Here is a 25,767-nt window from a genome sequence, read left to right as displayed (position 1 = left end):
GTGTATGCAAGCCAAGCTTGAGCGGAATTCCGTAGGAAAAACCATCCAAGATTTTTCCAACGAAAAACTCAGATCGTGTGTACGCAGCAGGTTTTCTTCTAAGATAGCCCAGTATTTGGCTCCATCCATCAACTCTGATTAGCGTCACTGTCCCTGGTGAAGAAAATGGTGTGTTCAGGGTGATGTGCAGTGTTAGTTTTCCATCACACATAGCATTTTGTTTTTAGGTCAAAAAGTTACATTTTGGTCTCATCTGACCTTCTTCCACACATTTGCTGTGTCCCCCACATGGCTTCTCACAAACTGCAAACAGGACTTTTTATGGCTTTCTTTCAACAATGGCTTTCTTCTTGCCACTCTTCCATAAAGACCAAATTTGTGGAGTGCACAACTAATAGTCGTACTGTGTACAGATTCTCCCACCTGAACTGGGCATCTCTACAGCTCCTCCAGAGTTACCATGGGCCTCTTGGCTGCTTGTCTAATTAATGCTCTCCTTGCCCGACCTGTCAGTTTAGGTAGACGGCCATGTCTTGGTAGGTTTGCAGTTGTGCCATACTCTTTCCATTTTTGGATAATGGATTGAACAGTGCTCCGTGAGATGTTCAAAGCTTGGGATTTTTTTTATAACCTAACCCTGCTTTAAGCTTCTCCACAACTTTATCCCTGACCTGTCTGCTGTGTTCCTTGGCTGTCATGATGCTGTTTGTTCACTAAGGTTCTCTAACAAACATCTGAGGGCTTCACAAAACAGCTGTATTTATACTGAGATTAAATTACACACAGGTGGACTCTATTTACCAATTTGGTGACTCCTGGAGGCCATTGATTCCACTAGATTTTAGTTTGGGGTATCAGAGTAAAGGGGGCTGAATACAAATGCACGGCACACTTTTCAGATATTTATTTGTAAAAAATTTGAAAACCATTTATCATTTTCCTTCCACTTCACAATTATGTGCCACGTTGTGTTGGTCTATCACATAAAATCCCAATAAAATACATTTACCTTTTTGGTTGTAGCATGAAAAAATGTGGAAAATTTCAAGGGGTGTGAATACTTTTTCCAGGCACTGATTTATGCAAGCCTCACTACACAGCTGTGTACAGTCGCATCTTCTAATGCATCTTAATGGTCAGCAGTATGCACCAGCTGCAGATCCCTGAACAGTAAATACGCAGACTCTGCATACTGTGCATAAAGCCTTCATTTATCAGATTGTTTTATTCCTTTTTTGTTTTTTGATTGCAGAAGCCAAGGACACCCACACATACAAAGTAAAACATACCAACTCCAAGCAGATAGTGTCTTTGAAGTATATGGTACCTGAAGACCCAGCATAGCATAGCACAATGGATGATGTAAATAAAAAGAATTAATATCAAGTTCAGAAACATATTATGTGGTTGGTATTTTTACGGCAAATACAACTATGCATGTACTAGTATATGTATTTATTCTAGATACTGTAATAAAGGGGAATATAAATATTTACAAAGTGAACCGGTTAGAGAATGGATTTGTTAAATCTTATTAAGTTATGACTTTTTCTGGGTAGGCTTTAATGTTAGGTTCACACTGTTGCGGGTGGTTGCTGGTGCGGGACAGTGTGTAAATCACACATGTTCCAGTATCCTCAAGCACCCCCCAGCCGAAACGCACTGCTGTTTGGCAGACACATGGGGTGCCATTCATTCTTAATGGCTTCCTCACACATCTGAAAATCGACTGCGTTTTCAGCTGCGAGAAATCACATGGTGCAAAAGTATCATGCGTTTTCTATGTGGCTGCGATTTTAAAAAGGTGCAGGACCTTTTCTCTGCGCTAGGTCACAGCTAAGAGGTGGTATACTTACATACAGTTCAATAACAGATATTATATAAATAGTACAGAAGATTTGATATTGGACAAAGGGAAGGTGTGGTGATGAGCAATAAAGATTTCATATAAAGAGTAGTTGCAATCTGTTGAATTGAGGGTTTACACAAGGACATTGGCAACTGAACCATGAAATGTAGATCGGTATAAAACATTTGCATAAACTGCATGAGATGTTTGTGGAAGACCTGCGTTATAAAACCTGGTAGGTTTGATTGCCACCAGGGTACTATCTGCAAAAAAACCTGGAGCTCCCAAGTTCCTGGAAAAAGTGTCTATATATACAGTATATATTGGTATGAGCCCTCTATCCAAAAAAACATATGCTTTGGTGCTCTACATACAGCAAATAATGTAGCAGCGAGTATTGTAGGCACTCGAGGGGCTTCCTTAGGTGAATAGGAGGGATGATATAATGGCATTATTGCATCTAGGCTTCAGATAGTCACTGTCGGCTTTCTCAATGTGTATATATACAGTATCTCTGAGTACACCCCTCCCATTTTTGTAAATATTTTATTACCGTATATCTTTTCACGTGACAGCACTGAAGAAATTACACTTTGCTACAATGTAAAGTAGTCAGTGTACAGCAAGTATAACAGTGTAAATTTGCTGTCCCCTCAAAATAACTCAACACAATCATTAACATCTAAACCGCTGGCAACAAAAGTGAGTACACCTCTAAGTGAAAATGTCCAAATTGGGCCCAATTAGCTATTTGGCCTCCCCGGTGTCATGTGACTCGTTAGTGTTAGAAGGTCTCAGGTGTGAATGGGGAGCAGGTGTGTTAAATTCGGCGTTACCGCTCTCACTCTCTCATACTGGTCACTGGAAGTTCAACATGGCACCTCATGGGAAAGAGCTCTCTGAGGATCTGAAAAAAATAATTGTTGCTCTACATAAAGATGGCGTAGGCTATAAGAAGATTGTCAAGAACGTGAAACTGAGCTGCACCACGGTGGCCAAGACCATACTGCGGTTTAACAGGGCAGGTTCCACCCAGAACAGGCCTCCCCATAGTTGACCAAAGAAGTTGAGTGTATGTGCTCAGCGTCATATCCAGAGGTTGACTTTGGGAAATAGACATATGAGTACTGCCAGCATTGCTGTAGAGGTTGAAGGGTTGGGGCCCTGGGGGGTCAGCCTGTCAGTGCTCAGACCATAAGCTGTACACTGCATCAAATTGGTCTGCATGGCTGTCTTCCCAGAAGGAAGCATCTTCTAAAGATGATGCACAAGAAAGCCCACAACCAGTTTGCTGAAGACAAGCAGACTAAGGACATGGATTGCTGGAACCATGTCCTGTGGTCTGATGAGAACAAGATACATTTATTTGATTCAGATGGTGTCAAGTGTTTGTGGCGGCAACCAGGTGAGGAGTACAAAGACAAGTGTGTCTTGCATGGTGGTGGCAGTGTCATGGTCTGGGGCTGCATGAGTTCTGCCGGCACTGGGGAGCTACAGCAGTTCATTGAGGGAACCATGAATGCCAACATGTTCTGTGACCTACTGAAGCAGAGTATGATCCCCTCGCTTCGGAGACTGGGCCACCGAGCAGTATTCCAACATGATAACGACCCCCAAACACAGACATCCAAGATGACCACTGCCTTGCTAAAGAAGCTGAGGGTAAAGGTGATGGGCTGGCCAAGCATGTCTACAAACCTAAACTGTATTGGGGCATCCTCAAAAGGAAGGCGGGGAGCGCAAGGTCTCTAACATCCACCAGCTCCGTGATGTCATCATGGATGAGTGGAAGAGGAAACCAGTGGCAACCTGTGAAGCTCTGGTGAACTCCATGCCCAAAAGGGTTAAGGCAGTGATGAAAAATAATGATGGCCATACAAAATATTGACACTTTAGGCCCAATTTGGACATTTTCACTTAGGGGTGTACTCACTTTTGTTGTCAGCAGTTTAGACATTAATGGCTGTGTTGAGTTATTTTGAGGGGACAGCAAATTTCCACTGTTATACAAGCTGTACACTCACTACTTTACATTGTAGACAAGTGTCATTTCTTCAGTGTTGTCACATGAAAAGATATAATAAAATATTTACAAAAATGTGAGGGGTGTATTCACTTTTGTGAGATACTGTGTGTGTATATATATATATATATATATATATATATATATATATATATATATATATATATATATATATATATTTATATACAGTGGTGTGAAAAAGTGTTTGCCCCCTTCCTCATTTCCTGTTCCTTTGCATGTTTGTCACATTTAAGTGTTTCGGAACATCAAACCAATTTAAACAATAGTCAAGGACAACACAAGTAAACACAAAATGCAATTTGTAAATGAAGGTGTTTATTATTAAAGGTGAAAAAAAATCCAAACCATCATGGCCCTGTGTGAAAAAGTGATTGCCCCCCTTGTTAAAACATACTATAACTGTGGTTGTCCACACCTGAGTTCAATTTCTCTAGCCACACCCAGGCCTGATTATTGCCACACTTGTTCACAATCAAGGCATCACTTAAATAGGAGCTGCTTGACACAGTAAGGTCCACCAGAAGATCCTTAAAAGCTACACATCATGCCGAGACCCAAAGAAATTCAGGAACAATTGAGAAAGAAAGTAATTGAGATCTATCAGTCTGGAAAGGGTTATAAAGCCATTTCCAAAGCTTTGGGAATCCAGCAAACCACAGTGAGAGCCATTATCCACAAATGGCGAAGACATGGAACAGTGGTGAAGCTTCCCAGGAGTGGCCGGCCGCCCAAAATTACCCCAAGAGCGCAGCGACGACTCATCCAAGAGGTCACAAAAGACCCCACAACAACGTCCAAGGAACTGCAGGCCTCACTTGCCTCAGTTAAGGTCAACGTTCATGCCTCCACCATCAGGAAAAGACTGGGCAAAAATGGCCTGCATGGCAGAGTTCCAAGGAGAAAACCACTGCTGAGCAAAAAGAACATCAAAGCTCGTCTCAATTTCTCCACAACACATCTTGATGATCCCCAAGACTTTTGGGACAACATTCTGTGGACCGATGAGACAAAAGTGGAACTCTTTGGAAGGTGTGTGTCCAAGTATATCTGGCGTAGAAGGAACACTGCATTTCATAAAAAGAACATTATACCAACAGTAAAATATGGTGGTGGTAGTGTGATGGTCTGGGGCTGTTTTGCTGCTTCAGGACCTGGAAGACTTGCCGTGATAAAAGGAACTATGAATTCTGCTGTCTACCAAGAGATCCTGAAGGAGAATGTCCGACCATCTGTTCGTGTACTCAAGCTGAAACGAACTTGGGTTCTGCAGCAGGACAATGATCCTAAACACACCAGCGAGTCCACCACCGAATGGCTGAAGAAAAACAAAATGAAGACTTTGGAGTGGCCTAGCCAAAGTCCTGACCTGAATCCTATTGAGATGTTGTGGTATGACCTTAAAAAGGCCGTTCATGCTCGAAAACCCTCTAATGTAACTGAATTAGGATAATTCTGCAAAGATGAGTGGGCCAAAATTCCTCCAGGACGCTGTAAAAGCCTCATTGCACGTTATCGCAAACGCTTGGTTGCAGTTGTTGCTGCTAAGGGTGGCCCAACCAGTTATTAGGTTTAGGGGGCAATCACTTTTTCACACAGGGCCATGATGGTTTGGATTTTTTTTCACCTTTAATAATAAACACCTTCTATTACAAATTGCATTTTGTGTTTACTTGTGTTGTCCTTGACTATTGTTTAAATTGGTTTGATGTTCCGAAACACTTAAGTGTGACAAACATGCAAAGGAACAGGAAATGAGGAAGGGGGCAAACACTTTTTCACACCACTGTATATATATATATATATATATATACACACACACACACACACACACACACACACACACACACACACACACACAGTATTTAACCAAAAGTATTGTGACTCCTGCCTTTACATGCACATAAACTTTAATAGCATCCTAGTCTCAGTCTGTAGGGTTCAAAATTGAGTTGGCCCACCCTTTGCACCTATAACAGCTTCAACTCTTCTGGAAAGCCTGTCCACAAAGTTTAGGAGTGTGTCCAGTGGCGGCTGGTGCTCAAAATGTTTGGGAGGTCGAAAAAAAAAACATCGATTGTAGCCTCACTGTGCCATCAAATGCAGCCACTGTGCCCATCAAACACAGCCACTGTGCCCATCAAACGCTGCCACTGCGCCATCAAATGCTCCCACTGTGCCCATCAAATGCTACCACTGTGCCCATCAAATGCTCCCACTGTGCCATAAAATGCTGCCATTGTGCACATCGAAAGCTGCCACTGTGACCCCCCCCCCCCCCCACACAGTCTGCCCGGTAATTACCCTGTCTCAGTGGGGCAGGGGGTGAGGGCGGCGAGTGGTGTCCTCCATGGACATGTCCTCCACGTCTTCTCCTGTCCTCTCCTATAGGCAATTGGATGCCTGATAGGTGTCCAAACACAGCGCCTTTCGTTTCAGCCAATCAGGTGACGGGTAACAGACTTGAGCACCTGATTGGCAGAGAGGCTGTTCAGTGTTAGGAAAGCGAATTTTCATTTGCTTTTCTAACACACCTGGGTGAACTGAGAGCGCAAAGCATGGCGCTCGCAGTTCACCCCCACCACTGTAATTCAGGTGCCCGGTGCCTGAAAAGGGGCCAGGGGCCTGAATACGGGGTGGCAGCGGCGGTCATGGATAGATTCATGCAATGCATTGGTCATAGAGGGGGTGGCTGGAGAGAGGGGGCGGCACCCATGTGCCCTTATGGACACACCGCCACTGAGTGTGTCTATGGGAATGTTTGACCATTCTTCCAGAAGCGCATTTGTGAGGTCAGGCACTGATGTGGACGAATAGGACTGTCTCACAGTCTCCACTCTAATTCATCCCAAAGGTGTTCTATCGGGTTGAGGTCAGGACTCTGTGCAGGCCAGTCAAGCTCCTCCACCCCAAACTCACTCATCCATTTCTTTATGGACCTTGCTTTGTGCACTGGTGCGCAGTCATGTTGGAAAAGGAAGGGGCCATCCCCAAACTGTTCCCACAAAGTTGGGAGCATGAAATTGTCCAAAATGTCTTCATGTGCTGAAGCCTTAAGCGTTCCCAAGCCTAACCCCTGAAAAACAACCTCACACCATAATCCCCTTCCCACCAAATGATTTGTGCCAGTGCACAAAGCATGGTTCATAAAGACATGGATGAGCGAGTTTAGGGTGGAGGAACTTGACTCACCTCAACCCGCTAGAACACCTTTGAACAGTTTGGGGAAAACCCCTTCCTTTTCCTACATGACTGCGCACCAGTGCACAAAGCAAGGTCCATAAAGAGATGGATGAGTGAGTTTGGGGTGGAGGAACTTGACTGGCCTGCACAGAGTCCTGACCTCAACCCGATAGAACAACTTTGGGATGAATTAGAGTGGAGACTGTGAGCCAGTCCTTCTCATCCACATCAGTGCCTGACCTCACAAATGCACTTCTGGAAGAATGGTCAAACATTCCCATATACACACTCCTAAACCTTGTGGGCAGCCTTCCCAGAAGATTCGAAGCTGTTATAGCTGCAAAGGGTGGACCAACTCCATATTGAAGCCTATGGACTAAGACTGGGTTGCCATTAAAGTTTACGTGTAAAGGCAGGTGTCCCAATGCTTTTGGTAATATAGTGTATATATATATAAACATACACTCGCAATTTAGCAGTGTGGACACTACCCCAAGATACTCTATTTAAATTCAGAAATGAGCATTGTTAATGTCCCATTGTCATTTTTTGGGATGTCAATAGCTGAAAAGCACCAATCAGCAAGAGATCGGCATAACATGACGCAATGTTATTCAGGCTCAGATTGATCAGAATGACAAAAATAAGTGTAATCACTCACCTGAGTGGGATGCGGATAGCAATGTAGCGGTCACAAGCAATGGCGAGGAGGCTGAAGATGGAGCTCTGTGTCAGCACCAGAACAAAGCAGGCAATGAAGAGGCAGGCATGAAAGGTGGTGCAAAATCCAGTGCTTATTGAGATAGCAAATGGGATGGCGAGGATACCCACCGCAATATCTGCCGCAGCCAAGGATACCACAAAATAATTGGTTGCGTTTTGAAGGTTACTGTTAATGTACACAGCCCAGCACACCAAAACGTTGCCAAGAATGGCCAAGATGGCAATTAACACTTCTAGGACTATATAAATGATGTCCTCTGTGTATGTCTCGCTCCCCTCCTTTAACATGGTGATGATGACATGGGGTAAAAGAGTGATGGTGCCTCATTGGTCGTTGCTGCCGTAGCGCGCCCTCTAAGTGGTATATCACATGTCTTGTAAAATGCTCCCTTCATTGATTCAGGAATGGAACTCTTCACACTACTCAGGTATTCCTCCATTTAATATTCCCAAGCTGTCCATCTTCATATGTAAACTGCCTCTCAGCTCCTGCCACAGAGATAAACAATCAATGACTCTGCACAATGTCACCAACATTGACCTCAACCTACAGTAAAGCTGGTCATTCACTGGAAGACTTTTGTACAAACATTCGTAGGGAAAAAATCTCACCAGTACATTTGACATTGCCAACAGAGACTTGGCGAATGTCATTCAAAAGTAGTTCAAAATTGTATTTGCTTTTAATATTCAATTTTGTAATTAATGGGATTTCCCAAACAAAAACCATATCTACTCCTAGCCCTTGTACACACGGTCGGACATTCCGACAACAAAATCCATCGGATTTTGTCCGAAACTGGTGTTGCATACACACGGTCGGACAAAGTTGTCGGAAAATCCGATCGTACGTAACGTGATGACGTTATTTCGTTACGACGGGACTACGTTCAGGCTAGTAGCCAATAGCTTTGGTCTAGGAATCTGATCTGAGCATGCGTGGCACTTTGTCCGATCGGAATTCTCTACAAACGATTGGACAAAGTCCGATCGGTTCACGTTGTCGGAAAATTTTATAGTCCAGCTCTAAAACGTCGGTCGGATATTCAGACGGAAACAGTCCGGTGGAGCCCACACACAGTCGGATTATCCGACAACACGGTCCGATCTGACATTTTCCGTCGGAATGTCCGACCGTGTGTACAAGGGCTTTGAATTTCCTTTGTGAAAAATTTTACACCCTGCTTCTTCTTTTTTTTTTGTCATTATGGTCAAAAATCAATGTCAGTTTGACCTCATTCACTATTAGAAAATCTGAACATTTTTCAAAGAAATTCTAAAGACGTATGGCCAGCTTTACATAGATTCTAACATGATTCACGTAGAAGAAATATAAGAAATATTGGTCCTGATGAAGGACCAGAGATATAGATGAAGCCTTCTAATATGTACATAAGAAGATATTACACATACAAGGCTTTGCAGGCTGGAATCTGCACAAGTATGAGGCATTGGTTTCATACTACTGGAGTTGCAGCTGTCAATTCTAGTTACTGGAAGGTATTGATTATGTGCCAGAGGTTGCATGTAGGAGCAGCGACAGAGGGCGAGAAGTGACAGACTTGTGTTTTCTGCGTTCACATTCCTGCTAGACTTGGCCAAAGTTTATCAGCTCACAGCAGGAATCAAACGCCCCCAGTTCTGTGACAGGTGCACAACACAGATACACTATGAGTAAGCGAGGAGCATGCACCAAAACACTTGTCTGTACACACAGCTCTGTCCCCACTGACACACCCAACCCTAACTCACACCACATACGTACACTGAACACAAACATGCATGAATGCAGATGTATTCAAAGCAAAGCATTATCTTATACAAGCAAACTATTTCCATATCTAAACACCAACACTAAGCTGCCAGTAAGTACACCTCTCCATGGCATCTCATTGTGCATAACACTAAAAAGCCAGCCATCCACCTACCTCCCTATAACCAGCAGAGCGTCAGTTATAATTAGGTGCTATATGTCCATGCACTTGAATGCCTGGAGGACAAAGCTGCCTTAGCAACCCAAGTCTCTCGCACTTTAACTTTATTCCTCACTAGACGCCAACCCCTGTTTGAAACAAATTGCCGCTGTGGTAAAAGGTGAGTAGAGTAAGGTATACTTCACCTACATCAGCTTAAACGCTATAGAAATTAATTTCTATATTGGAGAAAAACAACATTATATATGTAACGTACACCTCCTACAACAGTTGCCACTACTAGAACATTTAGCTCATGTCTATATTTCATTTTTGCTTGAGCAAATTCAACGCTTTTCCTTATCTAGAACACTGCTTTTTTTTTTTTTTTTTTTCTACAATGCTTCATTTATTGTTTTTTTTTATTCAGACCGTCAACACATCGTCATACTTATATTATATAATTATATATTATATACAATACAAAATGATATTGTATAATTATTATTATTATACAGGATTTATATAGCGCCAACAGTTTGCGCAGAGCTCTACAACATGAGGGCAGACAGTACACTTACAATACAAATCAATACAGGAGGGATCAGAGGGCCCTGCTCCTTAGAGCTTACTATCTAGAAGATATATAGATATATATATATATATATATATATATATATATATAGATATATCTATATATATAGATATATCTATATGAAATATATAGACCGTCAACACATCATCATACTTAAAAAAAAAAAAAAAAAAGATATATATATATATATATATATATATATATATATATATATATATATATATATAAATAAAATATAATTATCAACTCCGCATCTATTATTCATTAAACTACAACATAATCCTTCTGCGCTAAGCATGCCCGCGTGACATTGGGTATCTAAGAGATTTGTTTATTTTAATCAACCTAACCTTCTTGTCTTGTCATTGTATTTTAAATGTACAGTCTCCCTTTATTTTGTAAAGCGCTGTGCAAACTGTTGGCGCTATATAAATCCTGTATAATAATAAAAATCTAGAAAAGCATTTTCTATTTAGAAAAAAGAAAAAAAGAAAAAAAGTGTGTACCTAACCAATATTTCCAGACCCTTGTGATGGTAGGTTTGCTTTGAAATAACAAGCAGTGTCTCACCTGCTAGTTATAGCTTGCTTCTTTCCAAGCAATGTGACAGCTCCGCTCTGTAGTGATCAGTCCCATGCACTTGGCTGTTCTGTTGTCCCCTCTGCTTTGCTTTCCCCAAACTGCTGTGTGAGACTGTCTCTCCTCCTCCTCCTTTCTTCTCCCTCCCTCTCTTGGTTGACATTGTCTCTCCTACCAGTCCCGCTCACACACCTCGTTTCTCATAGTAATACACACAGACAGGGTTTCTCATTACTGTGAAGATGCATGGTTTCCTTCGAAACATACAATACTTCTCTCTAAAAACTTTATTTTTACTAGCGGATGCAGACTAGCGCTCTGATTAGACACTTCCTTTTTATCAGACTGTCATACACCAAACTGAGTAATGCATAAGGAAATGTGTCATAAGAAAATATAAGGATATGAAAACAAAACAAAAAAATAAATAAATCATCTGCGCTACCAAAAGTGTGTAAAACGATCTGTGCAAATTGAAATATATACAATCTTGTTGCAGCAGCTGCTGTTGGGCATTCCCACACCAATTAAAATCTTTAAAAAACACTCCGCGACCAATCTAATAATACTCAAATATGCATAAAATACATCAAATTAAACCAAAATAATAGTACTTATGTGTCTAATTTATATATAAGTGAACCATAAGCATATACATAAAAATATATATGAAACTTTATATATACAGGCTCTCCTCACTTAACGACTAGGTTCCGTTCCAGCGACTAGGTCATTAAACAAATTGGTCGTTCACAAACTGGTATTGAACTGTAACAACGACCATCAGCTTGATTGTTGTGCTATATTCTTTTCAACAATAAACTGAAGTTTTTGACTGTGAAAACACAAATTGGTCGTTAAACGAGGAGCCACAAGTAATCAATACTTTAAGCATTCTGCATTCAACTACTGTACTGTATTCTGGAAAAAAAAGGTCTAAACACAAAACTCCAGCTCAATTTTCATTTGCATAAGTACAGAACACAAAAATATAAACCACAAAAAACCCTGTACTGTACAATACAATTATGTACAGTGCCCAAAAAGAGCTGGTCGTAAGTCCGAGCAGTCGTTAAACGGGTAAGTCATTAAATGAGGAGAGTCTGTACATACCAGGGACCTGCGGTGAGGTTGGTGGCTGGTGAGGCACTGGCTAGTATCAGAGCCGGATACACACAGGTTACATTTTCCCAAGTTACGTATTTGATTATCATTATGTAGGAGATTTCAGTTCTACTCATTCACCAAAAATATTTACAAATGCCGTCCCTTGAAGATGTAATGTTTGGGGGTTCTGAGTAATTTTCTAGGAAATAAAATGATGATTTTTACATGTAGGAGAGAAGTATCAGAATTGGCCTGGGTGGCAAGTGGTTAATTACCATAAGTAAGTAATATACAAATAATTATTATACAATTATTATTAATTAATTATTATACAATGCCTTGAAAAAGTATTTATACCCCTTGAAATTTTCCACATTTTGTCACGTTACAACCAAAAACGTCAATGTATTTTATTGGGAAATTATGTGATAGACTAACACAAAGTTCATTGTGAAGTGGAAGCAAAATGTTAAATGGTTTTTCGAATGTTTTACAAATAAATATCTGAAAGGTGTGACGTGCATTTGTATTCAGCCCCCCTTACTCTGATACCCCTAACTAAAATCTAGTGGAACCAATTGCCCTCAGAAGTCACCTAAATAGTAAATAGAGTCCACCTGTGTGTAATTTAATTTCTGTATGAATACAGCTGTTTTGTGAAGCCCTCAGAGGTTTGTTAAAGAACCTTATTGAGCAAACCGCATCATGAAGGCCAAGGAACACACCAGACAGGTCAGGAGAGCACACCAGCCAAGAGGCCCATGGTAAATCTGGAGGAGCTGCAGAGATCCACAGCTCAGGTGGAAGACTCTAACCACAGGACAACTATTAATTGTGCACTCCACAAATCTGGCCTTTATGGAAGAGTGGCAAGAAGAAAGCCATTGTTTAAAGAAAGCCATAAGAAGTCCCATTTTCAGTTTGGCAAGAAGCCTTGTGGTGGACACAGCAAACATGTGAAAGAAGGTGCTCAGGTCAGATGAAACCAAAATTTAAAGTGAAAGTTAACCCATTGATTTAAAACAGTTAAAAAAAAAAAAGGCATGCCGGGAATGCTAACTGCACATTGGCTGTGCTCTCAGCCAAACTATCAAACCATCCAATGGCTGGTGTCATAACGAATCACATGTGCAGCACCATAGCAGTTAAAGATTAAACAGAGGCAAAGATGGCAGTTTCCTTGGCTGAAAACGATAGGGGAGTTTACTTCCACTTTAACTTTTTGGCCTAAAAGCAAAACGCTATGTGTGGCGGAAAAAACTAACACTACACATCATCCTGAACACACCATCCCCACCGTGAAACATGGTGGCGGCAGCATCATGTTGTGGGGAACGGGGATACTTTTCTTCAGCAGAGACAGGGAAGCTGGTCAGAGTTGATAGGAAGATGGATGGTGCCAAATACAGGGCAATCTTAGGGCAGCTGTAATTGCAGTGAAAGGTGGTTCTACAAAGTATTGACTTGGGGGGCTGAATACAAATGCATATAAAAATAAAAATGTAACTGGGAATCTGATATTGTTTAGATTGGAGTGCCGCCCATCATTTGGGCAGGGTGCATTCACAATGCATATTATTCAGAAAAAAAAATGGCCAGTTAATTATGGGAACAGAAGCATGTATCCCTATGAACCGATCCCTGAGAGCTCTATATCCTGAACCTCAATGGGTGGATATAATGAGCACCTCCGTACTAAGTCTTCCAGGGGAAAGGCAGTCGGCAATGTGTATAATTGTTCCCATATGAATAATGCAGACTTTCCCAAAATATGGATATCAATGGAAGACCAGGGCATAGATTATGCCATTCTGGAGGTATCAGATATCTACACACTGCTATTTGGGTAGCTCGGTCCACACACTGGCTAAATCAACACTGATATTCAATCATTAAGGCATAGTACTTCAAGTCACACAGTCACTGAAAAGCTGAAGCTGAAAACTCACAGTGGGTGAAATATTTGTATATTAAAGATGTTAAAAAAGTATCCGACCTGGCCAGTACACAGCTGGGTCCCAGCACACCGGGTACCTCAAATTTTTCTGCCGATATGATCGGTCTGCAATTGATATAGTCTTCACAGTGCCGCTTCTTCCGATAAGGGCTAGATGTGAATTGGAGTCCTCCAGTCCCAGGATCGTGTGTCTACTGGCTGGATAGCAGTATCAGCACAACCCTTAGCAAGCCCTTATCAGGGGAAGTGGGACTGTGAAATACCCCTTGCAACTGCAAAAGGAGCCAGCTGTACTTCATTAGCTGATTCAAACACACATCACTATGGCAAGATTGCAAGACAGTGCACTTTATTGAGATGGCCATAATGCACCACATGCACATCGCTATGCTGTTTCTTTAATAAATTCATTTTGAGAGTAATGCCCTGTACACGCGGTCGGAAATTCCGACGCAAAAGGTCCGATCGGATTATATTGTCGGAAAATCCAATCGTGTGTGGGCTCTATCGGACTTTTTCCATCGGAAATTCCGACAGAAAAAAATTTGAGAGCTGGATCTAAAATTTTCCGGCAAAAAAATCAGATCAGATTTTTTCAGATTATTTGTAGAGAATTCTGAAGGACATAGTCATACGCAACGGATGTCACCACGTTCCGAACGATTGGATTTTCCAACAACTTTGTCTGACTGTGTGTATGCAACACCAGTTTCGGATAAAACCTGTCGGAAAAAATCCGATGGATTTTGTGGTTGGAATGTCCGATCATGTGTACAAGGCATTAGCCTGTGGGTGTTCACGTGTTTCTTTTCTTTTCATTTTTTATTTCCAGATGAAAACACATGCACGCCACACTTTGTAAAAAAACTGGAAAACCGTTTATCATTTTCTTTCCACTTCACATTTATGTGCCACTTTGTGTTGGTCTATAACATAAAATCCCAATAAAATACATTTACATTTTTGATGGTAACATGACAAAATGTGTAAAATTTCAAGGGGTATGAATAATTTTTTAAGGTAATTTACTATATTTTCGAAAACTGTACTCAAGTAGGTGGCTTAACGAACAAATTACTGAAATTTGAAGTTATAACTTAAAACCAGTAATTTCACAGTAAATAGATAAATAATAAATGATTACCGTATTTATCGGCGTATAACACGCACTTTTTCCCCCTTAAAATCGGGGGAAAGTCGTGGGTGCGTGTTATACGCCGATCCCCACTGTCTGTGAGTCTAAAAGACCAAACGACGCTGAAAAAGACCGAGCCGTCTGCTGGGCTCCGCTCGTAGTCCCGCCTCCCTGCTGTTTCTGGAGCGAGCGCTGCCGAAAAAGACCGAGCCGACTGTACTGTGTACTCGGCTTGGCTCGGCTTGCAGTCCCGCCCAGTAGCAGACGGCTCGGTCTTTTTCAGCGGCGCTTGGTCTTTTTTGGTGGCGCTCGCTCGATCTGTCTCGGCGGTGGGATATTTAAACATGGGTAAGGCTGCAAACGGCGCTGGGCAAACTGGAAATGACACTGGCAAGCTGCAAATGACACTCTGCAAGGCTGCAAACAGCGCTGGGCAAGCTGCAAATGACACTGATCATTCTGCAATGATGGACAAGGCTGCAGATGCACACTGATAAGGCTGCATTGACAGGCATTTAAATGTAAGTTTTTTTTCCCTTAAACTTCCCTCCTAAAACTTTTTTCCTTAAAATGCCCTCCTAAACTTGGGGTGCGTATTATAAGCCGGTGCGTGTTATACCCCGATAAATACGGTATGTTATAGCATACCGTATAGCATTATAATATATTATTTAGCTTGATTTAAAAAGTACCTTTTCAGCAGCAGCAGATTCTCCCTCTTAACGGTGGGAGAAAAACATGGGATTATGGGTACACCTTATACCCCTTCTATAAAGCCCCCTTCTATAAAGTAGATATTTGCCAGCACACCATGGATTGACACAAAGTAGCAGCCAAACAGATTATTTATTGCATGATCACAACACAAGGAGAGTGCAACGTTTTGCAGTCACGCAAGACTCCTTTGTCAGGCACGTGACATGCTTGACGAAGGTGTCCTGCGTGACTCTGAAACGTTGCACTCTCCTTGTGTTGTGATCATGCAATAAATAATCCGTTTGGACGCTACTTTGTGTCAAACCATGGTGTGCTGGCAAATATCTACTTTGTGACTTGAACCAGTATCCAGCTGGTTGTTGCTCCAGCACCCAAACTTTGAGAGCTTATCCAGGAATGTGTGCAATGGGAATATGAAGTATGGCCCCTTCTATGACACTGCAGTGAGATTAGAGCCTCCACTGCAGCATTTTTATTGGACAACTTAGACCAAAAGTGCTGTACCATTGGTCCAAGGCTCCAAGCTGTCCATTGAGCTCAGTGCCTCTCACAAGAAGTGGGAGGCACTGTGAGCTCATCTGCTGCAAACAGCATGTGGCAGCTTGTATTTAAACTGGCTGTGCTGTATCTAGCGTGTGACAGGCTGCGCAAGGAGGACCGTATCTCCGGAACCATAGGTGCTAGGAGCCCCAATTTTTGACCAGTGGTGGGGGGTGACATCGGCTACCTCCCCCTAGATTGCCGAGCTACGACCCTCAAACTTTTTTTATGTTCTCGGCAGGTATGTTCTTGACAGGCACCTGCCTCCCCTGACTGCACATCCATGGTATATGTATGTATGTATGTATGTATGTATATATATTATATAATTATTATATAAAATCTCAAGTGTCACAATATTTAACTCAAAAGTCCCAATATCACTTCTTCTGTGAATATCAATTCTTCATATATTACCGTGTTGCCCCTCTACCATAAGAATTGCCAGATTATTAATAAAGTTATAAATAATGAATTACCACCAGGAACATTATCTCCTTTCACATGCACCATAACAATTGCCAGATTATTATTATTAAAGTTATAAATATTTAATCACCACCAGAAACAAGTGCTCTGCCACCTTCCAAACAAACTACTTACCTGAGGATATTGACCCACTGCAATGCGAGGTTTATCTGCGCCTTGCCCTAGAAATAGGGCCAGTACTCCTCCTCACCCCAATATTATCTCCTGTCACATGCAACATATCATCAGTCAGCTCAAGAAAATAGCCCTCATTGCGCAATATATCATCAAACCAAACTTATTAAGCAGCAGGGTTGAAATGACACTTACAAGATAAGTGCACTTTACCTAGTGAATATAAAAGCTATTGCCTAATACAGTACATGTGTTTCCCCCTTAAAGATAAACCTTGGCTTCAGATACCATATCAAGATGGCTGACTTCTAGTTCCGCCTGATAGGATAACATCATCCGGCCACACCCTGATGCGTTTCGTCATTCAATAATGACTTTTTCAAAGGGTCTCCTATATTTTTTATGTATATGTTTATGGTTCACTTATATATGTATTGGACACATGAATACTAATATTTTAGTTTGATTTGATGTATTTTATGCATATTTGATTATTATTAGATTGCACAGAATTGTTTTCATATCAGAGAGAAAATCGAAAAATATTTATTGCTAAATCTATAACTTCTGAAAATTCTAGTTGTCTGGCTAACATGTTGTCTTTTAAAACAAAAGTCTACCTTTTTTAAGATGTGCTGTAGGTAGCGTAGAAAAGGGTTAGAATGCCTGGCAGTTTATTTTATGCTGTTTTTTGGGGGGAAAACTCCCTCCTGTCCCAAAGACACAACAGGAGGCTCCCAAATTCTCCAAAAGTGAGGGGGATTGTGGGTGTAGGTTTTCATTTCACTTCCTTTGTAGATGGTCGCCAGTACAAATACTGGGGTTAATCCCCCCAGTGGAGTCACAAAGAGCAAAAAGAACATGACACGCACTAAAAAATTGTTTTGCCTAGTAATACACTTTAATGTGGAATTATTTTGAATCCTCTTGCTGCTAACCTTAGAAATTAGATACAAAGGTATATTATAATTACTGTTTTTAACTTTTTTTAGAAATTCTACAAAATAACCCTTGGAGACATGGCTGGATAGGTGAGCTTGCGATGAATATTAAAAATGAATTAAATAGCATTTTCTGTTTGTGATGCTTAGATACAGTTACAGTTAAGTTCCACTTCTGTTTCCCTAATCTGCATGATAGCTCTTGGTTTGTGACTACAAGCATTGAAATCAGCAGGTGATTATAACAGGCAACTAGTATTTTCAGAAGAAGATCAGCAATGGCAGCCCCCATATTGCTCTTATGGCAGGTTTGCTTTAAGGGTCTACCTTTAATAACTAACTATGGTGGAAAACATTATACGCTTTCAGGTTACAAGTCCTCTTCATATGGCAGATTGCCTTGAAAGCTTGCAATGATTTCTGCTTTAGTTAACTATTAATGATATCACTGTAAATGTACTTTTGTTATTATGATCCTCAGTTCTGCACATTTTGCTCTTTAATACACCCACTATTGTCATTCTTTACTTCCATTTTCAGTATGCGACGTTTACAATACATTGTTTGATTATTGGAAATAGTTACATTTTGCTTTAGCTGTATGTATTTACTTTTGATAGGTATCGGAGATTGTGTACACTTTGAAGGCTCATTTAATCCAGAAGAGCATGAAATAGCACAGAAGACCCCAATTAGTTCACTTGAATAGGAGGGTTTAGGGTCAATGCAACTCTGCACTACACTGAGCTGTTTTCAGTGTAATACGTTAATTGGAGTGGACTTTTGCTCATGTATCTACCTGCTATTTAATGCAGCCAAATGCTTGATAACACGGGTATAAATCAGATCAACCTGGCATGAAGCAGGGGCCAAAATGAGTGGATGGGAGGGGGAATCGATACATTAGGTGTACTGAATAGTCATAGCCATTTATTTACATTTAAAATATAGTAATAATTGCAGTTACAGCACTCCTGCCCCCCCCCCCCCCCCCAAAAAAAAACCCCAAAGAGGACAATAAATAATTTCTGTAGGTCAGCCAGGGTTCTCTGGAATCCTTCCTTGAGCTGTGGCTCATTGATCTCCCCTCTAATGGTGCTTGCGTTGTTCTGGGTCCAGTGCCACTTAGCAAAGCTTACAGGCAGGTAAGTAACTTTAAAGAGGAAGTAAACCCTTCCAAACAACTTGGACCTATAGGTAAGCCTAGATTAAGGCTTACCTGTAGGTCCAAGCAATATCTCCTAAACCTATATGGTTTAGGAGATATTTGCCCGAAAATGGGCACCGCTGTCTACGGCGCATGCGCCGTAGACAGCGGCGCGCAGGCGCACTAAATGCGGCAAATCCAAGAATGGATTTGCCAAATTTGTCGACTCCCATGCGCATGCGCGGGAGTGACGTCATCGCGGCTTCGCCGTATGACAGCAACGGAGCTGCGAGGCGCGACTCCCGTGCGCATGCGCGGGAGTGACGTCATCGCGGTTGCGCCGCTGTCATTGGTCGGAGCTGCGAGACGCCACCAGCAAGATGGACGCGGCGGACTACAGGGATCAGCGGCGACTTCGCTGGCTCCTGTGTCAGGTAAGTGACACATAATGAGCTACTATGCGATGCATAGTAGTCCATTATGCTTTACCTTTGCAGGGAAAAAAAGAGGAAGTAAACCCATCAGGGTTTACTTCCTCTTTAACCACTTGCTTACTGGGCACATAAACCCCACTCCTATCCAGACCAATTTTCAGCTTTCAGCACTGATGCACTTTGAATGACTTTGCGCGATCATACAACCTGTACCCAAATTACATTTTTAGAATTTTTTCCCCCAAATAGAGCTTTCTATTGGTGGTATTTGATAACCTGTGCGATTTTTATTTTTTGTTAAAAAAAAATGTAAAAATACAGCATTTAAAAAAAAAAAAAAAATGATTTTTTATTTTGTTATACAATTTTAAAACGGGTAATTTTTGTCCGTCATTGATGTACGCTGATGAGGCGGCACTGATGGGCACCGATAGGTGGCAGTGATCGGCACTGATGGGATGCAGTGATGGGCACTGATCGGTTACACTGATAGGCAGCACTTCTAGGTGGCACTGATTGGCACCACTGGTGGGCATTGATAGGTGGCACTTGTGGGCACTTTCAGATGGCATAATTGCCGCTTCCGTTTCGGGACTGATGTCCCTTTAAGATGAGCCGATGATCAGCTTTTTTTTTCTCCTCCGCTGTCAGTGTGAGGAGAAAAAAAAATAGATCACTGAGCTTTTGTTTTGATAATGTGATCAGCTGTCGCTGACAGCTGATCACATGGTAAGGGATCTTATGATCACCAGAGTGTCAGTGACTCGGTGATCAAACCGTGCTCCTTGCGCTCCCTGCAGGGCACGCGCAGGGAGCGTGCACAGGGGAGGCCGTCATATGACGGCCTCCCGGGAATTCACATCCGCGCTGTGGCCGTCATTCGGCCATAGCACGGATGTCAAGTGGTTAATGCAGAAGAGGCATAGCATATCATATCATATTATAACACCTGCCTGTTTGATCATGTTTTTTTTTTTTCATTAAGTGCGACTTTAAGGGTCCTTTTACACGGGCTGGTGTCCGCTTGATCAGCGGGGGGATCGATCTGCTGATCCCTGCTGAGCAGGTGGATGACAGGCCCATCTCTGCTCAATATGCTGAAACAGACCACTCAGAGCCCCGTTCTCCTCTATGGGGAGATCGGATGAAAACGGATCACATGTCTGTTTTTATTTGATCTCTTCCCATCCGACAGACAGATGGAAAATAGAGTCACCATCTGTTTGGATTTCATGGACAGAATCGGAAAGCCTGTGTGAAAGGGGCCTAAGTCAGCCTAGGGTTGTATACGGTCCCAAAATATCAGTTTGGCCTGCCTGCTTTAATCGGACCCTAAAATGATCAGGGCTGATCCTATGAGGGCTTTTGCTCGTTTCGACCACCACCCAAGCAGCCCAGCTGCAGTGTACAGCTTGTCATTACCGCTTGCTTTCCCTGAGATTTTACCCCTTTCGTGACCAGGGAATATTCTGCTATTCAGCACTGCTCTACTTTAACTGACAATTGCACAGTCATGCAACATTGTACGCAAAAATAACCAAATTTAGGTGCCACTCAGACATAGAAGTAAAGTCCAACTAGACCACTGTAACTGCATGCAGGGCCAGGGAGCTCGTCCTAGCTCCAAGCTGCAGCAATGTCAAAGATCCATAAGCTGCACATCATGAAGCAGACCCATGTGCATGAAGTGAGATGAATGGCAGCCTCAGCGTGGATTTCAGCCAGGCCAGACCCCCAACATGTTTCGCCCCACCCCTTAGAACTTAATAATGGGGATGATGATCCCCATGATTAAGCTTCAAGGGGTGGAGCAAAATGTATTGGGGGCGTGGTCTGGCTGGAGTCCCAGCTGAAGCTGCCATTCTTCTCACTTCATGCACATGGGTCTGCTTCATGATGTGCAGCTTATGGATCTTTTCCTTTGACATGCATACAACACTGTACTCAAATTCAATTTATATATTTTTTTCACTAAAATAGAGCTTTCTTTTTGTGGTATTTGATCATCACTGGTTTTTTTTTTATTATTATATAAACAAACACATAACAAAACAAAAAAAAAAAAAAAAGTATTTTTTTACTTTCTGCTATAAAACATGTTATGTTATTTTTCTTTTGAAAAACCAATAAAAACGATTGAAACCGAAAAATAGAAAACCAATTCAATCCAAATAAAACCAATACAATTCAATGCAGTGACTCTGCTAAACCCACTACTTGTAAAAGTAAATGAAAGTGCATCTAAATCCAAAAATCTGCTTCCGCGCTTCCACGCTTTAAGAGAAGATAACCCTCAAATGCCACATTTGGCGTGTCATTTTTTTGGGGGGGTTTGGGGGGGGGGCAGATACCCTCTTTTCAGAGGGTTCCAGCTCCCACTTCTTCTGGTGCGCCCACGGAGCCGTTAAGGAAGATCACCTCTCCCCCTCCCTCTAGGCAATCATCTGTGACACGTCACAGGTCCCAGAGGATTGCGCGGCCAGTCACGGCAAGCGGCGTGCTCATGTGCGGTGGGTGCCCGGCTGTGAAGCCACAGCCGGGCGCCCACAGTTACAATGCCGGCGCTGCAAAACGGAGGGGGAGAGGAGCGGGGCTTCGATCCCCCGTATCGCTAGACCCTGGGACAGGTAAATGTCTGATTATTAAAAGTCAGCAGATGCAGTATTTGTAACTGCTGAGTATTTAATTTTTTTTTTTTTTTTTTTTTAAGAGCAGAACTCCACTTAAAGCTATTCAATCTCTCTCCTTCCAGGATACTGTGTTTGCTATTGACATTGCTATAGCCCCGTGTATGTATATTTAAGTAGCCACTAATTTAAGGTACTGTTATGTTTGATTTACGGTTTTACTGTTCTCTACAGTTGTGAGACAGTATGCTATGATATTTTGTGTTCAGTTGTATTTTATTCAACTGATCCTGAGAATGACCGTATTTTGTAATTCTGTATTTGCATCTTTTGCAAAAAAAAAAAAAAAAAAAAAAAGCATCTAGTCTTCATACTAATTACCCCTCAGGAACCCTCGATCCAGTACATTATTAACCCAGATGAAGGGGACCTTCTGAATCCCTGAAATGTGTTGGATTTTTATGATATAAAAAATAAAAATGATAAATAATTTTTATTTATATAAAACAAATTCTTTATAATTTTTTTTTTTATATAAAAAAAAATATTTCTGTATAATTTATTTTAACTGATTGATGCAATAATACATATTCTGCTTCTTTTACCTCACATGATCTGTTTTTTTTTTGTAAGAGCCTGAATACATTTGAATTTGGGTTTTATACATTCTGCTTTTATTGCTTTACTGTTTGCACCTCCAGTGCCTACTTGAGGTTTCTAAAGCTGTTTTTGTACCTGCTGTGGACACCCACATTCTCTTTTTGTCTCGGGTCCATTGCCAAGTGGCAGAGAAGGAAAATTCACATTTTTACAGTTGCCATCAGGGCAGGTTGTGAGGGGAAATCATCCAGTGGGGACAACTGTTGTGGTAATAACTTTCTAAAGCAGGCCATACGTGGTTCAGTTTTTTCGTTTAACCAGCAGGATGAATGCAAAAAAAAACCTGAGCTGATTCCTCCATCCATACATTCCATGTGAATGCCTGAATCCTTCCCACTGTGCCATTGTATTCTGACAGTGGGACTCCCCCACCGATTTATCTAGCTGCAAGCACTGATCGAATGGAACAATTTCAATAGGACTGTTTATTGGAAGTCAGTCGGTAGATTGACTTCTATGAACAGGTACAGCCATAGATGAATTGAAATTTGGCTGATTCCTGCTGAACCAGCCACATTTTATTCCATGTATGGCCAGCTTAAGAGGATTTCCCCTCACTTTGGAATTTCCTCTAAGATATTATTGTGTCTTTTAGACAGGAAGTGAAGGGAAACTTCAACCAAGAGGGCAAGGACAGCATAGTGATTCTGTAAGGGATTTTAAACATTTACTTTACCCTATCCAAAATGAAAATGAAACTTCTAGCCAGGCATTAAAATAGTATTGAACCTTCTTTTTATTTTTTTTTTATTTTTTATTTTTTTTACAGTAATTTATTCTGGTTTACGAAGGACACTTACGCCATAAAGAATTTTTGCAAATTATGACCCCAATCACTTATAAATTGATGTAATAAAATGTGTTTGCCTTGCTGCATCTCTCAGCACCCAAACCTCTGATATGAATAATTGCATTAATAGTAAAATCTTCTCTGATTAACCAAATGCCATAGCAAAGTATTTCTGAGTTAATAAAACAAAAAAAAGAGGAATTTCTCATTTACATTTTCATTTTATATTTCAGTAGAAAAAAAGAGGTTGGCATCATTAAATTTCATCTACTTTTTTTTTATATTATTTCCACAACTTTAAAGTTAAAGTTTTGTTTTTAAGTCTTAAGTCTGAATGGGATCAGCATAAAAGCTGGGTATTATATTGGAGTAATTATAATTGCACTTTTTTGGGGAAATACTCTTAGGAAAACTCATTTTCAAACATAAACTAAGCACTTTAGATTGATGTAAAATTTATTTATTTAATATGTGGGCAGTTTTTCCTCTGTTCTGTTTGCACATTTTTGTTTACTGGTAGCTAAAATGGAGGGATTGCATCTGTTTGTCTGCACTGTGCCATATTTACCACTTCATTTGCATGACTTTCATAAATTTCCCTCTTAATTTCTGCCAAATGTCTGCGTAGAACGAATGCATTCAACAGTTATGACACTATTAATAAATGTGCTCCATTAAGTTTTCCATTCACATCGTTATTATTTAATACAAACAATTATTTCCTTCTGTCTTCCTTCATAAATCTTAAAGAATAGAGCAGTCTAAAGCCTCGCACAAACGATTGGATTTTCCCGCGGGAATTGTGTGATGACAGACTGTTGGCCAAAAATCCGACCGTTTGTATGCTCCATCGGACAATTGTCAGATTTTTCGCAGACAAATGTTGGATGGCAGGCTTATAAATTTTCCGTGGACAAACGTCTCTTGTCGGATTTTCCGAATGTGTGTACACAAGTCTCTGAGACAAAAATCCAAAGTACAAACACGCATGCTCGGAATCAATGCTCACCAAACACAACATTAGCAGAAGGTGCCCAAAGGGTGGCGCTAAAGAGCTGAAAAGTATGTCACTACATTTGTGTTTGTTATGTGCCGTTTGTATGCAAGACAAATTCCTGGCCAATTGGGAAAATCCAATTGTGTGTGTGAGGCTTTAATAATAGAATTCTTTTAGGTGGAGTTTACACTTATGCTAATTGGGTGTGGGTTTCCCCGCATCCAATTTGCATGACAGGGGAGTGTGACTGGCTCTCAATGGAGCAGGTTCACACATCTCCGGGGTGGCTGTGGAGTGGATTGCACAGGGGTCCTGTGCGTCTTTGGCTCCGTTTCAGTTCTGAATTCATGCAAAAATTGGGGCCCAATTCGTCCCTGAAATGGAAAACAGGGACCTGCCGGACTCTTGCTGTGAGCCGCATCCGAATTCTGTGTGAACCCAGCCTAAGGCTTCGTTTACACATGCGATAGTAGTGCAGTAAGCCTCAGTTGAGCTGAATTTTTACTACCCCCTCTTAAAGTAGAGTTCCTACACTAACTAGTCTTCAAAATCTTCCTCCACCCTCTAGCTACCTATCCTGCCTAACCTTTGTGCAGATATGTATGTTTACCTATTTTTAGTATGCTCGAGTCCAGTCACATGATCCCCTTTGTTAGTCAGCGGCGGCTGCAGGGGAGAAGAGGATATGTAAGATGTGTATGTTTACCTATTTTTAGTCTGCTCAGGTCCAGTCACATGATCCCCTGTGTTAGTCAGCAGCGACTGCAGGGGAGAAGAGAAAGTGCTTGACAACAGCTGGGAATGTCAGGAGCTGTGCCGCTACCCATAGGCTCCCATGTCCCAGCCATGACTGGCGCTCCTGCCTCTCCCCTACGGCTGCCACTGACTAACACATGAAAGCCAGATCGCGTGACAAGACCAGAGCAGAATAAAAATAATGCAATGTTTGAAATTATGAACACCACTTGCCGTTATCAGGGATATTACAGCTACCCATTGGATTGCATTCCGAAAATCAATCTGACAAAAAAAAAAGTCTATCTTAAGTTATGGAAGATCTCTTATTTAACCCTCTATGATCTTTTTGCAGTACCCTCCTTTGCTGAACGATCTCAGGGGACAGACCGATCATCTGAACTGGATTTATCCAACGACTGATCTGGTTTCCCTAAATTAAAGTCTGAGACATGGGTGTCTGCCCAGGAAATAAACATTTATGTTTATGGAAA

General features: G+C 41.5%; 1 protein-coding gene and 1 long non-coding RNA gene across 3 annotated transcripts in view; one reads left to right on the top strand and one right to left on the bottom strand.

Annotated features, from left to right (window-relative positions):
* Positions 1 to 11,020, bottom strand: part of ADORA2A (adenosine A2a receptor) — a 21,762-nt gene extending 10,742 nt beyond the window's left edge. The window contains exons 1-2 of one of the 2 annotated variants that reach the window (XM_077461542.1): positions 10,875 to 11,020; positions 7,735 to 8,285 (exon numbers count right to left, since the gene is read on the bottom strand). In XM_077461542.1, the coding sequence (XP_077317668.1) occupies positions 7,735 to 8,084 (350 nt within the window). In that variant the 5' untranslated portion in view covers positions 8,085 to 8,285; positions 10,875 to 11,020. Of the gene's footprint in view, positions 1 to 7,734; positions 8,286 to 10,810 lie in introns of both variants that reach the window. The other variant, XM_077461543.1, reaches the window with a different exon arrangement.
* LOC143940313 (uncharacterized) lies at positions 9,720 to 25,767 on the top strand. Its single transcript, XR_013263849.1, has 3 exons — positions 9,720 to 9,890; positions 17,935 to 17,973; positions 25,629 to 25,767. It is a non-coding gene; the product is annotated as an uncharacterized LOC143940313 (long non-coding RNA).

The sequence above is a fragment of the Lithobates pipiens genome, unplaced genomic scaffold (assembly GCF_037356315.1).
Source record: "Lithobates pipiens isolate NorthernLeopardFrog02 unplaced genomic scaffold, aLitPip1_a1.2 Scaffold_3, whole genome shotgun sequence".
NCBI lineage: Eukaryota > Metazoa > Chordata > Amphibia > Anura > Ranidae > Lithobates > Lithobates pipiens.
The sequence above is the reverse complement of the archived record's forward strand: the minus strand, read 5'-3'. Positions and strand labels throughout refer to the sequence as shown.